At 37.5% G+C, this 17,407-nt stretch overlaps 1 protein-coding gene across 3 annotated transcripts; it reads right to left on the reverse strand.

Annotated features, from left to right (window-relative positions):
• Positions 1-112: 112 nt before the first annotated feature.
• Positions 113-14,887, reverse strand: LOC129259630 (organic solute transporter subunit alpha-like). Of its 3 annotated transcripts, XM_064098270.1 has the most exons (9): positions 14,394-14,887; positions 11,772-11,829; positions 9,275-10,320; positions 7,948-8,108; positions 6,276-6,349; positions 5,246-5,404; positions 4,623-4,734; positions 3,669-3,921; positions 113-3,012 (listed from the first exon to the last, which is right to left on the reverse strand). In XM_064098270.1, exons 3-9 carry the CDS (start codon positions 9,408-9,410, stop codon positions 2,750-2,752), a joined length of 1,158 nt encoding a protein of 385 aa, XP_063954340.1. In that variant the 5' UTR covers positions 9,411-10,320; positions 11,772-11,829; positions 14,394-14,887; the 3' UTR covers positions 113-2,749. The 3 variants fall into 3 exon arrangements, with proteins under 3 accessions (XP_063954340.1, XP_063954339.1, XP_063954341.1); XM_064098269.1 differs by lacking the exon at positions 11,772-11,829 and having other exon boundaries at positions 14,394-14,769; XM_064098271.1 differs by lacking the exons at positions 11,772-11,829; positions 14,394-14,887 and adding an exon at positions 10,602-10,881.
• Positions 14,888-17,407: the final 2,520 nt, after the last annotated feature.

Here is a 17,407-nt window from a genome sequence, read left to right on the forward strand (position 1 = left end):
GAGAGTGGACATGATCATCAGGATCCTCATAAAACAATGGTATTGATTGGTCATTGCCAGTTTGTGATTGAATTCAACCTTCCACAAAGACTACGATACAAATGTAATGGTATAAACTGAGGTATAAATCATTTATTAGAATTCGAAGAACCATAGGCCTGTGTATAAATCTAGAATAATACAATACAAAAATACATAGAGCCAGTAATCATGTTCATTATACTTTGACAATAAAACCAATCTTATATTCCTGTATATTATATTCGTTGGTGGCAGCATGAGATATGCACATATTTTCAAGCGTTTAATAATTGATGTGATCAATAAAATAGTTCCGTTTTATATTGTAAAAATGCAGCATGTCCCATGATCAAAACTTACAACACTATAAAACATACCTAAAGTTATCAAGCATAGGAAAAACATATAAAATATCAATTTGACAATGAGAGAGATCAGGAAGGTACCTCCAGCATTCAATCTGCATCTTATCATAAATGTATTCAATAAGCAATACATATAAAAATTGAGGGTTGTATTGAGTTTATACATCTTAAGAAATGCTGTTTAAGCTCGTTGATCTAGCAACTATTATTCAAACATGTGCTGTTTAGATTTTGGGCAATGTTATTTAAAAGACAGGTTTTTTTAATCATGGAAATTTTCGATAGACGGTTTATTCTCAACACCATTATGACCAGCTTCGTAATGGTGGACAATTTTACGAAAGTTTAAACAGGTTTGGTTGCTTTTAAAATTCAAATAATATTGTTAGAGTGACGGGCTCAATAAAGAGTTGTTTAAAATCTTAAACAGTGTAAACGCTTAGTCCATCTAGTAATATCCATATAGTCTATCTCAAAGGCATTGTTCTCTAGTTGTGGGAATGCTTAAAGAACTGAAGGATGGAAAGATACTAGGGATATCAAACCTCTCTTTGGACTTAGTGAGAGATGAGAAGGGCTCATAAATACACCAAAAAATAATAGTAAATGTATATGAATCTATAACATTGCCCCTTTCCTTTCTTCCGTTGGCATGGTTAGAAACTGGGAATTATCGTACAAAGCAGAAAAAAATAACGGTTGACGTATGATCTATATCTTTAAAAAAAATCCAGAATCACAAACTCAACCTTTTCATCCAGTTCACTCTATCTTCACCTCACCGTCAGATAATCGACAATAAAATTATTAAGTAAGAAGAGAAATAGCTCTATGAGATACATTCGACCAACTTAAAGTATTTCAAATGAGCTTCTTTATTGGTTTAGTTATGATATATTAGACCACAATACTTCCTTTAGTTATGTATAATATCCCTTCAAAGAAATCCCATTCTGGGACCCGTTGCAAAAAACCTTTGCCATAATTGGCAAACAAAATTATGCCATTGAAAATTACACATTAAATAACTCTGGCAAAAATTTTGCGAGTATTTTTATATGGTAAAAGTTTTATGCAACGGGCCCCTGGTGGGTGTTTCATAAAGCTGTTCGTAAGTAAAGAGCAACTGTAAGAACGACTGTTTTGGTGAGCCTTTCTTATGCGCTAAATAATCACCAATGAACATAATGCTGAACATCATTTACCACAAGGAAGGATCAGTCGCTCTTGACTTACGAACAGCTTTATGAAACGGTCCCCTGGTCTGCTGTTATTATTTGCCATACTACACACCAGTTTTCGTCATTAATTGAATTTGATGAAATCCATGAGGTGATGCTATAGGTTCGTTTTCAATTGGTCTATTGCCAAGTCGTCGAACTACCAACTCGTCTACTATCATTTTGTCTACCATCAGTTCATCCACTATCCACAAGGTCTAACTGCCATATCATCCACTCACCATTTCGTCTAACAACCAGTTGGTCCAATAGCCAATCCAATTAGTCCATATACCATTTGGTCTAACTAGACTAAGTGCTCATTAGGCGGAATGAATGAAAAGAAAAATTGGTATTACAAAGTAGACCAACTGGTATGAGACGAAATGGTCGGATGAACTGGTGATTAGACGAAGTGATTATTGGACCAAATGGTGGGTAGACGAAAATGTTGATGGACGGAATGGCATTAGATTTAATGAAGGTAGACCCATGAGTGGACGAGTTGGAAATAGACGATTAGGCAATTAACCATACATGCTTTAGTGCACTCTAAAAAAGATTGAGTAAAACTTTACCCAATATTGGATAGAAAGGGAACATATATGTTTGCTGGATGATATTTTCCCCCATATTGGGCAAAATGTATGTTTTAGGGTTAAATTTCAACGCAACATTGCATAACATTTACAAAATATTAGGTATCATTTTACCGAGCTAAAGAGCATGTTCCCAATCGTTTTAAGAATACATCCGATGGGACAGGTTTGAAAGCTAAAAACCTGCAAAACTGTGATCCGCATGGATTTTACTGCTTACGATTCGAGTAAGATAAGAAATGACTTTATATCAAATCATTTTAGACCAGTTGTAAGACCTGACTCGGGGGGGGGGGCAATCGAAAGCATATAATAACAATTAAAGGATTGCCATGATCCCTTGGATCGTAGGCTCAATCCAACTTCCAGCCAATCAGACAATAGTATTGGCATGATGTTAACACCTCGCATATAAAATTGTTGTTATATCGCGAGGTCATGAACGAGACCCATTACCGTCGTTTGATTCAATCGTCACTTAGTCGTATATCAGTCGCAAACCAATCGCAGGCAAATCCGATCGTGTGCAATAGACTCCATTCGATCAAACTACGGTCTCGCTCTTAAACGAACCCGTCTTCGAGATATTTGACAGGGACCCGTTGGCGCTCGATTTTTCCTGGAGGTCGTTTAAGCGGTCGTGGGTGATTTTCATGGGAGCGTTTTCACCGAGGTCAGCGAAGTCGCCGACCGATGCCGATGCGAACCGGTGACCGTACTCGTGTTTGACCATCCATCGCCAGTAGTATAGTTTGAAGCTGAATGTCAAGAGGAACATCTCGAACACTACGAGCATGTTATAGAGAACTGTGTAAGAGAGAAGATGAAGTTCGACTGAAAAGTTGGTTTCATGATTAAGAAGAGAAAAATAGGAGCGATTACCAATATTGAAATGGACTGTAACAGTGAAACAGTGAAATTAAGGGAAAATCGAGTGACGGGGGAAAATAGATCCCTATCACACCTCTTTACATCGACATTATTATCAATACAATACATGGGATAATATACTTTCCGCTATTCTAAAAATCACTGGCACAGTCGGTCGCCCCCCCCCCCCCCCATCTCTCCATATCTGATTAATGATGCCCATTGGTGACTTAGATATAAATTATGTAGCGAGGTAATAGAGGGTTTTTACAGCGCAATGCATAACCTTTCAAGGACATAGCAAACAAAATGAACTTCGTGACAATGAGCAACCAAGAAGTCTTTGTCGAAAATTTGTGAATCAAATCAGTAGTTTCGTCATGGAACCTGGACAACCAGTATACATGTATTTACAATATTTCGTCAGCTCCGAAACTTAGGACGAAAATGCTCTTCCGGTTCACCAATTTTCGACAAAGACCTCTCAGCTGTTCATTGTCATTTGACAGGCATTTTAAATACACGTGTTTCTAACTTCGTTCTGCGTCGCGATTGCGAAAGCTCTCTACTACCGACAAACATTATCAACTTACGTTCTCCCCTGACGGCCGAGTCGAGGGGTCCCACGCACGGGATGACATCGGTGGCGATGAGGATGGCGATGAGGAGGTTCTGACCGTTGGTAATGATGAGCACGCACTTGATGGTTGTAAACTTGATGGAGATCATAAAGTGTTGGAGAGTGGTGTGGGTGGCGTTATAGATGACGGAGAGGCCGTAGACAGCGACCAGGGACGATACGAGACTGATACTGCTAAGGTAGACGAAGGCCGAGTCAGCCTCGATCTGGATAGGGAAGAAGGGAGGGTTGGAGAGATAGGGGAACAGGCAGGAAAGAGACCGGAACAGAAGGGGAGAGGGAAAGGGTAAGAGGGCAGAAATAGGGAACAAATATAAGTGAAACCGATAAAGCGGCATATGATAATGGAAGGGGTATAGACAAATAGACGAAATAGGCTTTTACAAGTATATAAAAATACTTCTATCCTGTTCCAACAATATTCATATCATTAAAGATATATTGCAAAATGTTCTTTACGGTAAGTGTATAGCAGAAATGAGTTCAGGGCTATATCACAAAGAGCCTCATCCAATCCAACAGCCTACAAATATTTACAAACAAAATATTACCATTTTTTTTAAAGCAAATGACAAACATTTGATAAAAACTCGTTATATTCGTGTATATTGTAGGTATTCAAAGGCCGTCATAAATAAATCTCCATGTTTTTAACCTGGGGCGGCGCCAGGGATATTTCGATAGAGGAATCGTTTTATTTTTTAACAATAATTTAAAATAATAGGATTATTATAGAGTAAAGCGACCAAAACATTCTTTTTATTCTCTCCATTCTTCTCATTTCCTTTTCTTGCCCCCTTTTCCTTTTCTATTCTCTCTTTGTATCTGTTTTTATTTCACAAAATGGAATATCATAGGGGGTGATCGCCCCTACCCCCAGCACCATACCACTCCCGGTTGCACTTACTATGGATGGTTTATAAATACCGTCTGCCCACAACACAGCACCGATGAATACACAAAGAGGTCTGATGTAAGCGGTTTGTAAGACTAGTCGCCTTAGTCGATGAAAGTTCGTCCTGTATCAGATTCGAACCCCCAAACACCCACTTTAATATGATTGTATACGACATAATTTATACTGAATACTCTTCATATTGAAAATTTAAATCATTAAACACAATGAGATGATGCATCCTTTATATGAAAAGAGGTTGCGTTTTATTTACATCGAGGATTGCTGTTTGGGTCATTCTGCATAATGAATATATGACTTTATTTTCGTATGTATTATAAATTATGTATCTAAATTACATGTATTCTGATTGGTAATTTCTTTATAATTGTGTTAATGTTCATTTATATTATTTATTGAAATTATACAATGGTTTCGATTATATTTTCATGGTTGAAACAAAATCGAATTGTAACTAGAATTTGTATTTTCGGGATGCATAGCTAAACATGCCAAAGTCATAAAAATATAAATTTATTTATAAAAGTGTGAGTGATTCATCGATAAATTTCTTGCTTGTTGAAATTGAATGAAAAATGAAAGAAATTATCAATCTCTGCTGACAGCTAACTTACATGGTGAAATTAATCTTTGGCAAGCATGGACAGCAGCATGTGAGGGGTGGGGCTGAGAGGGATACTTTGATACCTTCAATGTGATGTTCCATGGGCTCAACCCCACCATAGTAGTCAACGATCAGGAGAACGAAAGTATAAAGCGTCGTCGAAAGATATCTGTAAAATATATTGAGACAAGAGTAGACAAAATTAGACATTCTGGTGGTGGTGGCGAGTGGTAGAGGTGATGAGGGTGGTTGTGGTGGTGGTGGTAGTGGTGGTGGTGGTGGTGAGTTGTGGTTGTGGTGGTGGTAAGTTCTGGTTGTGGTGGTGGTGATGGTGATGAGTTGCGATGATTAGTTTTGGTGGTGGTAGTGGTGGTGTTGGTGGTGAGTTGTGGTTGTGCTGGCGGTAGTGAGTTGTGGTGGTGGTGGTGGTGGTGGTGGTGGTGGTGGTGGTGGTGGAGGTGCAGGTGGTGGTGGTCGTCGTGGTCGTGCAGGTTGTGGTGGTCGTCGTGATGGTGACAGTTGTAGTAATAGCAGTAGGATAAGTGGTGGTGAAGGTGGTGGTGATTGTAATAGTCAAAAGGCTAACAAGAGCAGTTGATGAATAGTGGTCGTTGGCGGCGGCGATGGTATTAATGGGGGAAAAATCAGACATGAAAGTACATTTAAACACTTTTCGTATATGTTTCAGTTTATTCAGTATAAATATTTCCATTCAGGGCAAAGGGCTATTACTGAAAAAAAAAATGCTTTCGTCTAAACTCTATTTTTAAATATCAACTTGAACACCACAGACAACAATAATGAAGCGAAACAATAATCTCGATTTTCGTATGCACGCCGTTGCAGATTAACAGAAGAGCTTAATGCTAGCTCCATGGTGTAATGTCTTTAAAGGGACAATTAAAAATGAAACACCAAAAAAATTAGACAAACGTATCAAAATATGCCATCTTCTCGTACTTTCAGCTTATTAAAATAAACTTTCGCCATGTTCGGGGGATTTTGAAAGAAAAAAAAATGCATTGAAATCATGTACTTACAAACTTGCTCCCCAGTTTGCAATAAGAGATGCCTTGGGCACATAGAATCCAGCTAAAGATGTTCCTGAAAAGACCTTTAATGAGATAGGCAAGAAAGGGGGAAATGAGATATGCGACTTTTATGACATTTGCTCCAAATTTGATTTATATGACTTAAGTGGTTTTCAAATTCTGTTAACATTCCGTGCTGCAAGAGGACAATTCAGAGTTCTTGAAATGAGAAATCGTTTTAATCTACCAATTCAGTGAGCACACTCGAGCAAACAGCGAAGCGGCACTGTATAGGTCCTAACGATTTTTTTAACGATTTTTAAAATGATTAATTACAAGAAATGACATATATTCTTTATACAAGTTCGATAAGTTCATTCAAGATGATACCAATAAACTACCCCTTGTAATTTTGAGAGTACAGATCATTCGATAATCTATATTATCCATCGAGAAAGCAATAAATATAGAACTGCACCTGCAATATTTTACTTCAGTGCTTTTAATAGAGTAGGACAGTGGGCGTTTCTTTCTTCATTCTTATATCAACGGTATGAGAAATTCCGGTGCTGCGAAGAGTTTCTATGGAACTAAATTCGAAATTTGAATGGAGTTATATTATTTTCTTCTCCGTCTTTCAAGTTTTCTTCTACATGTACTTATTTTTCCTAAATTTTATTCACTTTATATCTCTCTGTTTTGATATACTTCGTTCCGTTCGCTTTCTATTCTTTGTTGACATTATTTTGTCTACAAGCTCTTATTCTCGTCTCTCTTCCTATTTTTCTCTTTTTTCTTCTTCTTGGTCTTCTTCTTCTTCATCGCCATTCTTTCTCCTCCTTCTTCTTCTTCATCTCCTCCTCCTTCTCCTTTTTCTTCTTCTTTCTCTCCTCCTCCTTCTTCTTCTCCTCCTCTTCTTCTTCTTCTTCTTTTCCATCTCCTACTATAATTCAAAATGTTGAGATAACCGCGTTTAATTTCATATAAAAAAGGAGAAGGATCATTGGTAAGGAATATGATTATCACAGCATATTCCGTTGACCCTTATTGACCTGCTAATCAATTTCCAGAAAAATCATTAATAATCATAAAATATATACCATCTACCCTGATATCAAACACGTATATGATAAGAATTTAGTTGGGACTTTGAACTTGTTAATGTTGTCAGTGCCTTTGATGATACATCACGATCTAAACGGTACACCATGGCATTACTCAATAAATCAAGTACATGTACATGAAGTTGTAAATATAATTGCTTTTTTTCCATATGCATGTATTAGCCAAAAGCTCTCATGTTCATTTCTGAAATGATTGCACTCTCAGGAAATACGATTAAAGTCAGTAACAGGTTGGTTGAAAAAAGATTTTACCAAACGCAAAGTGCTGGCTGCAAAGGGTAATTTTGTGCTATGTAGATATTATTTAGCATACCTACTCGAGCCACTTGCTTACAGATCGTTACAGGGGCGTGGAAACGGGGTTCGGAAGGGGGGGGGCTGAAACCCCTCCCCCATTCAACAAACTTGAACAAAAACGTGAAATTGACCATTACTGTGGAATTTTTATTCAGCTCCCCCATCCTTTCAAAACACTTTCAAAACTGTTCTGCTGCCCCCGTTTTAGGTCATTTTCGATGCATAAACACTTTGATTCTCGTACAAGTGTCAAATCTTACCGGAAAAAGCCCAAAGAGACGAACAAGAAATATTCTTCTATTTCCGTAAGGCACATGTCTTCTGATCTTCATCCAGGAGTGTAGAAACATGCCGATAGTAGCACTAGATAGTACAGTGAGGGTTACAAGTATGGCGATACCCCATCTTACAGATCGTAGAACTGGTTAAAGATGGAAGAAAATGAATGAAAATGTAAGATAAAAGTCACTAAACTACGCATGATTAATGATAAGCTAACGTGATTATAAAAATTATACGCGTATCACTTTTTATTCTGTACCGTCCAATCGGCACGATCGGGTAATCGTATAGATTTGTGATGCTTCACCTGGGTCGAGAGCGGGACTTTTTTGTGTGGAAGAAATGAACAACGCGGAGTTGATTCGATCTCAAGCCCCTCTGACTAAAGTGCGAGACTCAAAACATCGAAAAGTCGCCTGATCCAAATTTTATGAGAAGTTTAGGGTGACGAAATCATGATAATATGTAAGAGTGACGAGTTTCATATTCTAGTTTTCACATCGGCAAGTTTGCTAAGAGGCAAAAGTTTTTCATACCGAGAGAGAATGGAGACAATTAGGCAAGGGTGCTTTGGGGATTAGCAAATCCATTTTAATGGGCAGCCGACAAAAAAATTATCATCCGAAGCGAAATTAAAATTGCCGAGATTCGGCAAAAACCTCTGCCGATAAATTGTGAAAATATACACGTTTACGGGGATCTAAATGACATTGGTTTAATTGCTCACAACGAACAAAAGGGCTAAAAGGGAACAATAACAAGTCTAAAGATTTAATCGGATTTGAATGAAATTCGACCATTTTAAGGAAAGAATAGCATTATAAGGCACCATGCCAAGAAAAATACAGGGGTTATATTATTGTAAAGATGCTATAAAAACTGAAGTCTTTTGTTACATACGATCATGGACCTAGGTCCATGGTACGATGTATGTTACAAACAGCGTTGATAATTTCCTGCGAAACTTGGGTGTTTCTCGCCAAGGTGGCAAATTCTGGGATAAATTTGTAAATGCTGGGAAGTATAATTATGGTGTACAGGAAAATGCAAGAATGTGTTTGGGAAACACATGGGCAATACTGCCTAATATCCCGCATATTAACAAAATATATTTTGAAGTATTTCCCTAATTTCCTCGAAAGATATAGAGGATTTATTTACCGATTTTTATAGGGTATATAAAGGGCGATTTTCCCGGGTGATTTTATTTTGAAAGACTGGGAAAGTAAAATCTCCCGGCAGTAAATTCGATAAAACGAAATAATATGTCAATCGGTTATAACGAACACAATGACAATGAATTACCTTCCATTTCTTCTCTCGCTGAGCTGACCTCAACCGAGCAACTCCCCGATCCCGTCGATGAGTTGTCGCTCGATGTCCAGTTCGTATCGACATACTCCGAGTACCCAACATCGTGTATCGACGATTCATTTGCCATTTTCAATTTGATCTCGGTACCAATTTATATAATAATGTAGATATTTGTGTTTTGGGAATCCGTTGGGTGTATACGAAAGTATACAGTTTCAAAGTGAGAGAATTGTTCTTTCATCTGACGTTCTAAGATGGCAACGAGGCGATTGTATTGTGGACTTTAACAATAATATTCTGTTTCATCCAAAACGAAACACATCGTGGAACTTCTTAGAATAGTTCAGTTTAATCCGAAGTCCATTCCGGAGTCCATTGCTAATGGATAAGTCGTTGCAGTACAGGCGGTGTTCCAAATTGCAATCATTAAAATCAGAAGGATAATGTATCTTTACAGTGTTCTGCTTGAAGGCTATTATTTTTCACAGATTGCACAAAGAAAAAAATATAGGTAGTTAAAAAAAGAGTCGCTTGCAGAATAAAGAAAGACTATATTCATATATTATTCTGCTGTTATTCTGCTGTCTCCAACAAGCTTAATGTAAAGATGTTCGTTCTTTTATATCACATGAAAATAACGTGGGATGAAGTTACAAAACCTTGCAACACAACTATTTGATCCTTTTCTGCAGCTGCATATTCCTGTATACACCTCTTAAAATAACGGAAATAATGCTGTCCAAACGTTCCACTCATTAGCTTACATCTTGGTCCTGGCCAAATAAACAATCGAGTAGCTTTTGCAACTTGCGACTTGATAATGCAGATCTGATCACGTTACACCCAAATGTTTCTCTTCAGGGAAGGTTTCAAGAAACACAGGTTAAGACCTCCATGGTTTCACCAGGGAAGTGTCACTTCCATGGTTTCACAGTTCTTCCTTTCTTCTCCTTCACACTTGGGTTCACTCTGGAGAACCATTCATGGATAGATTAATATCGGCTCATTCGTTCCTATATACTGTATTTGCGTAGAATCTGGAATAAGAGATCATAAAAGAAAATAAACATATTAAAGTAAATGAAACTAGCGGGCCACTAGTCAGGGTAGTTTTATACAAACGACGTGATGAATATCACAAAGGCTGGCATCAACTCTAACACTATACTGGGGCGAACACGTAATTCACATATTCATGCTCTGAGACCCAGTTAACATGGTTAGAAAAATATACCGATCAATCTATTGTGCAAATATTAGTCACAAGATTCGTAGAAATCACTTTCAATCAATCAATCACATTCAAGGTGTTTAATACCTCAATTACAGAGTTATCATAATCTCAAGTTCATGATAAGATACCCCGATGGATAACTCCGCACGAGTAGCGGCAAAATCCACGATGGATGATTTTGGGTATTTGCTGCGCTTTGTCTTCAACATATACAACTGACAGCAAAGCCAGCAATCAAACCTCTTCCAAAACTATTAGGTCTTTTTTGCACTCCAGATATTGTTTAAACCATGGGTATGATGGAGTAGAGTCGAACTGGACATTCGCACATTGGTCAGACTACTCTGACCGTGGTTTGATCAATGTTTTTAAGATAAATCATATGTGGCCGAACTCACTTCCTAGTACTTTAAGTGGTAAATCATGGTTATACACCACGTGAAATAGATTAATGACTTTTGACACCATTGTTGCAGTTTCGTAATGTCAGAAAGCATTAGAGAACTATTCATGGTGGTATTCATGTACAGTATATTTTACGGGTAAACAAGACAAGAAGGACTGAAACCCACGGTCGAAAAGCGCTATTTATCTTCAACGGGGTTTGAGTTTGAATGACCATAGTCTATAATCACAAGGATTAGTTTCTAAGAATTATAAATTTGAATTAGTTTGGATAGAGATAGCACTATATATAACAAGGGGATTTTCATTGATGGCGACATTACGAATGTAAACGTTTTTATTAGAATAACCATCGTCACGTTCTCCTATCTTCATTAATTTATATTTTTTATTCTATTTAGTTTATTTCTTTTATCCTTTTCATCAGCTCTTATTCATTGTCGTAGGCCCATATATAGGCAGCTTTTGACAAAGGGCACACCCGCCCACCGAAATTAAAAAACCTAATTTTCGATTGTAAATCTTCCTCGCCCTCTCCTTCCTTCCTCCTCCTCAGTCCTCTTATTATTCTACTTCTTTTATTATCTTTTTTAATCATTTACTATGCCTCTTCTTCTTCTTCTTCTTCTTCTTCTTGACTCGTCCTCGTCCTCTTCCTCCTCACCATCCTTCACCTCCTTCCTCTTTCTCTTCTTTTTGCTTCTGCTTCTCGTGATTGTGCATAATGTGTGCATTATGAGCAATCCCTTACCATCGCCAACCTTTCATAAAAAATGACGAAAAGGTTTCTAAATAAATTTATGCCTGTTTAAAATTAGGCCTATATAATGTCTCCCTATATATACTTACCATCCAAACAGAAATATAATTCGTCCTGTCAAATCAACGCGTCGATCACAGCATGGACCTATTACGAATGATCACAGCGATAATACACTTATAGATATCATAAAAATAAAAACATTCCAGTAACATTTTTATCCAAGGTTTTGAAACCAAATCAACATTCAGTAATCCATTAATATCACATTCTCAAATGAAGTAGACTGAAAGCAAGAAACCATTCATTTAAAAAACAAACGTCAGAGTCAATTATCTCAAACTGAATATGGGTACCGAAACATAAGAGCAGACATTCATCAAAACCAATGCCGTGAATGCTTGAATACCTGAAGTGGGAGGGAGGTGGAGCGAGTGAGCGAAAGAGAGAGAGGGAGAGGGGGGGGGGGGGGAGAGAATGATAGGTTCAAACTTCAATGTTCAAATAGCCATCAGTCGTTAAATATTGTTATGTTTCTAATTCCTGATAGTATAAGCAGTGACGTAATGAGCCAACAAGTTTGAGGGGCCAGATATGCTGTATCGATCGGGCAAAACTTCTAAAAAGTTGCGAGCGAGTGAAGCGAGCGAGAAAAAATTTCAACATTTTTATTACAAAAATCCAATTGTGTGTGATATTTTGACATAATATTCAGAACATTTTATATTTCACCCTTCTCTCTTTCCTTTTTTTTTGCTTGGTCGTGAAAAGTCGCAAGTTATGGTTAAATGAACGTAGCTGAACTTGAATTAGACCCTGTGGAATTGAAAGTAGACGAAGCGGTAATTTACCTGTCATAGTAGTTAATCTATTTAGGTTCATTTAGAAAGAAAATAAAGTCACCATCATCACCCCGCCCCATATCTTTTCCCTGCTCTGCCCAGTTAGTAGACAGGAAGGACAGTTATGATTGACGATATAATTTAGAAAGGAGTTGGTGTTTCTGCAACAGTCTCGTTAAAGAAGATCACAAGATGAAAGTAGAATAACTCACAATTCAAGCCCCCAAGTCCAATGACGAAGTTTTTTTTTTAAATCATCCAAAAGGATTCTAGTCTCATAAATGTTATTGTTTCATTGCATGTATGCCGTAGTTGAAATTAATTTACATAAAGACAAATTACGATTATAACTTTGTTAAATGTATTTCAAGGTTATCAAATATTTCTATCTGAGCCATCAATGCTATGCTTATGAGTAGCTGTAGGTCAAAAAAGGGGTTCAACTATCACCAAATTTTCGAAAAAAAAATTAACACACTTTGCTATTGAAAAAAAAATACCCCTCAGGGGAACAAGCCCCCCCCCCCCCCCCCCCGATTCCGGGATCAGCCACTGCCAACATTCGGAGACTATACGTGTCAGCTTCCATTAGTCATAAATTGGGCATATGGACTTTAGTCTCAGTCCTATTCATCGTTGTTTAAACCAACATGTTTACAGTGTGATCAGCAATGCAAAGCACATTGGTTTGTTCTTATCAAACGATAATCTTTCTAATTTACTTGCTTTTTTAACTGTTCCATTGCAAATTACACATGTTATAAGCATATCGCATTCACGTTCGCAGGTAAAACATATTCAAAGTCAATCAACTGAATACATATATGATCACTGTCAAGCGGCTTACAGGCCTACTATGAGAGGGGCCGGGGCATGGGGAAGAAAAAAACATTTAAAACCCTTAAATAGAATTGATGAAATTGGTTTGCTTAGTAATCTAAAAGTAAGCAGAATATTGGTTAGTTATGAGCTTCCATCGTACCTATGGGCAAAATAATAATTATATCGACATCCCCCTTCTCCCCTCTTCCCTGCTACGCCACATGCACTTACGCGGTGCAATTATGGTCTAGTATGTATTTTTTTTTACTTAATGTGCTTGAATGAATACCGTAACAATAAATTAGTGCAATTCGTTTATTGGGTTTGACTGTTTCTCCCGAAAGAAGCTCCATTTTCAAATCCTTTTCTTTCAGTGTGTTTTAGTTTTCAGGTGTTAAATGCCAACCTAGGTAATATTACTGTAGAAATATGGATCACATTATGTTACCTTCATCTGTTCATCGCAATCGTTATTTTGAACGAATATTTTGTGTAAAACTTACCAACACCAATACAAAGCCTCGTGATCATAATTTATTTCATGGGGAAATGAAAATGAATTGGAACGTTTCATTTTAACTCATGTAAGTGTATCTTGTTCATAAACCTCGACATACCACTCACAACAAATGAAAACTATTTTTAATTGGTGCCACTTGAATGGTTAAGAGTGATTCGTCATTGATTTCAAGCATTATTAGCAGCAAGTTTGATGGAAAGATTTATTTCTGGATTTCGGGCTAGATAGTTACATGCATGGATCCTTTTAACAGTTGTACCATCCAGAATAACCAATTCAAGACAACGAACAAAGTATAGGAAACTCATCGCATATCTATCTAACGCCAGTCATTCAAAGACGACATTCATGTTCTACCGATTGTATACTTATACATGATAGATATCTTTATATGTGCATCGATAATTTTGAGATAATTGATATTTTACAGATGCATGTCAAATTGTGAGTCGATAAATTACTCGGTAAATATACTCACTTTGAGCAAAATTGTAGTATTATTAACCAACATCTTATTATACCCTTACCATGAGATACACAATGTTGACATTCTACAGTCATACTAGTCCCGAACAGTTTTCAAAGCTTCCTCTTAGGTTCCCTACTTTCTCCTGTTGATGGTGTGTGCGGATGCCTTGACATTAAAACAACTTCCTTTACGACTCTCCTCAAAATGCAACATCAAAGTTCATCTCGCTATTTTTACAGAAATGTCAGATATGAATTATGACAATGACAAAATTTCTTTCTAGGCTCTATTCTCCACGTGAGTATAAAACAATTGACCAGAATAATTTCTGTGAGCAAAAAGTATCTCGACGTGCACTTCGTGAACCACCGAACGGTTCTGTTGAACGTTTTATTCTGTACAAAACCTGTGTCAAGATCGGTCCTCTTCAATGCACTTAAATTTCATTCACCGGGAGCGGGCTCTTGTCAATATTTGCTGAAGGAAGACAAAATAACAGACATTAGACAAAGAATCGCAGTCAAAGTCTTTATTCAAACACAAGTTAGAAAGAAGATATTGTGCAAAGAGTATCGCCTATTACATGCTGCCGCATGTGTGTGTGTATTTTCGAAAACAAGTACCGCATCCCTGATTATTACTTCCTTCGAGTCTGAATATAATTCGAGTGTTAAAATATGTTTTTGGTTTGCTAAAATAAAATTGGGGGCGACCGTAATATTCTTATCTCAACGATGCCAATACTAGTGTCATATCATCTTCAGCGAAGTGACACGGTTTATAGAGGGTGAATGGGTCATTGGAAATGTTTAGTTCAGTAAAAGAGAACGTCTAAAATTGGATTATATCTCTTCTCCTTGGCTGACGAGTGATTATGGGTAAAAATATGACAGAAACGGTTAGGCGGGATCGGCTATCATTGTCGGCGACGGGATATTATCAATAAAGGGATGTGGAGTGTACAATGATATGCTATGCGTTTCAGTCTCCTTCATGCATCCTAGATAATACACCTCCCTTCCGTCTCCGCAGGCTTCTATAGCCCCCCCCCCTCCCCATCCCGATCTCTCAAGGGAAAGTTGTGAGTGACAATTATAAAGTCCCACATTTTCATCTCTCTTTTTTACCCATATCCTCGCAATGTCGACAGTCCGCTCTCCTCTGCCATTTAGCCCCTCCCCTACTTATTTCTTTAATATTCTCTTTCTTTCTCTCTCCCCCTCTCTATATGCATCTCCCCCTCTCTCTTCCATTCTTCCTGTCTCCCTCCCTCCTCTCGCTCCCCTGCCCCCCCCCCCCCACTCTCTCTCAGTACTGATTTTACTTTTGATGTTTTCTCATTTCCCTACGTGTGATCCCGTGATATGTCAATCTTAAAAATATATATTTATAGGCCTTGTGATTTTAGTTTATAGTAACCATGGTAACGTCACAAAGGAGGGAAGTTTCCTCGGTCTGAAAGGCATGTCATCATCGTGATAATAATTATCTATGGAAATCTTCTGTTTCATTATCTTCGAGTCAGTCTGACAAAAGGATGCAAACAGTTTGGCACCACTGGAGGGAGGGGGCACTATATTGGTCACGTTATTGCTACTTCAGACCAAATTAAAGGGAAAAACACCAAAAATTAGAAAAGAGTCATACGCCTGTTCATATTTGTATTTAAAAAAAATGTGTAAAACGGAAATGATATGAATTTTATAGTGATTTTATTTATTTGTGCTTAGGATATCGGTGTCTCCATCAGTTCGGATTTTCGTGTGATCTAATGATCCTCGGTGATTTACATTAATTTCTTCATCAGCTGAATTGGAAAAAAAATTCACTGTCACTCAGAAAGAAATCCATGTGGAAATATGTAAGGAAATTATATTTTTTTATAAAATCTTAAATATACGAGTTTATGGGGGCGGGTATAACAAAGCAGCTTTGGTGATTTCATCGATAGGTGACCCCCCCCCCCCGTGATCTACTACCAATTATTTTCCCCATATCGGTTTGGGTGGATTTTTTTTTTGCATAATGTTCCTGTCTGAAGTCTTATCCCACTAAAAGTTCAAACTATTTACAAAAGTGACATCATTGTTATGTCCGATTTGTTCTAGTTTCTTTCAAAAGAAAAATATCTCAGCAGTAAGAGTACATAAGCATGTTATATTATTGGAAGGACGAAAAATATAAGGAGAGAGCGAGAGGGATCGAGTAAAATATCGTGATGAGCAGGTGAGAGGACATCACTGAACTGGAAATACGTACTTCCAGTTCAGTGGAGGACATACAAGCAATATCTGAAAAGCGCCATCTGAGGTCAAAATAAAAAATGATCCAACTGCACCGTCAACCATCAACGAAGTGTGAATGAAAAAAGGTGACATTTTGATCAATCGAATATGACCAGTCCTGGTGGGTGTTTCATAAAGCTGTTCGTAAAGTTACGCACAACTTTACGCACGACTGGAACATGTTCTTAGGTCATAAATCATATAGGGACATCACATAGCACAAGAAAGGATCACCAGTCATTCGTAACTTACGAACATCTGTATGAAACACCCACCACTTTGATAAATACGTAGAGATTACAGTTTGAAAGATTTTGCTTTATCAGTCCATCGCGTATTCTCAAAAAATGATTTGCAATTGACTCGTTTGTGGTGATTAATTCATAATAATAAACAAACATAGTATCTAAATTTTTGTCCAAATATCCATTTCGTCTTAATTATAACTTAGATCATGTAGATTGCTAATTTACACGATTAGTGTATGCATCCTGGGCCCCGTCTTACAAAGAGTTGCGATTGATCCGATCAATCGCAACTATGGACGGCCAGCAACATCAACATCTAAAATACATGTTTGTTCAAAATATTTTCTAGCTATGGTGTATATTCATGCATTCATTGTTTTCTTTAAAATTCCCTGCGCTTCTCTTTGTTTACAAAGGACATTGTGCAAATTTCCTGTAGAAAAAATTATGACACTGGTGGATTTCCATAGAGTTACGATTGATTGGATCAATCGTAACTCTTTGTAAGACGGGCCCCTGGTATCTCCACCTCATTAATT

This window comes from Lytechinus pictus, chromosome 4 (assembly GCF_037042905.1).
Source record: "Lytechinus pictus isolate F3 Inbred chromosome 4, Lp3.0, whole genome shotgun sequence".
NCBI classification, from domain to species: Eukaryota; Metazoa; Echinodermata; class Echinoidea; order Temnopleuroida; family Toxopneustidae; genus Lytechinus; species Lytechinus pictus.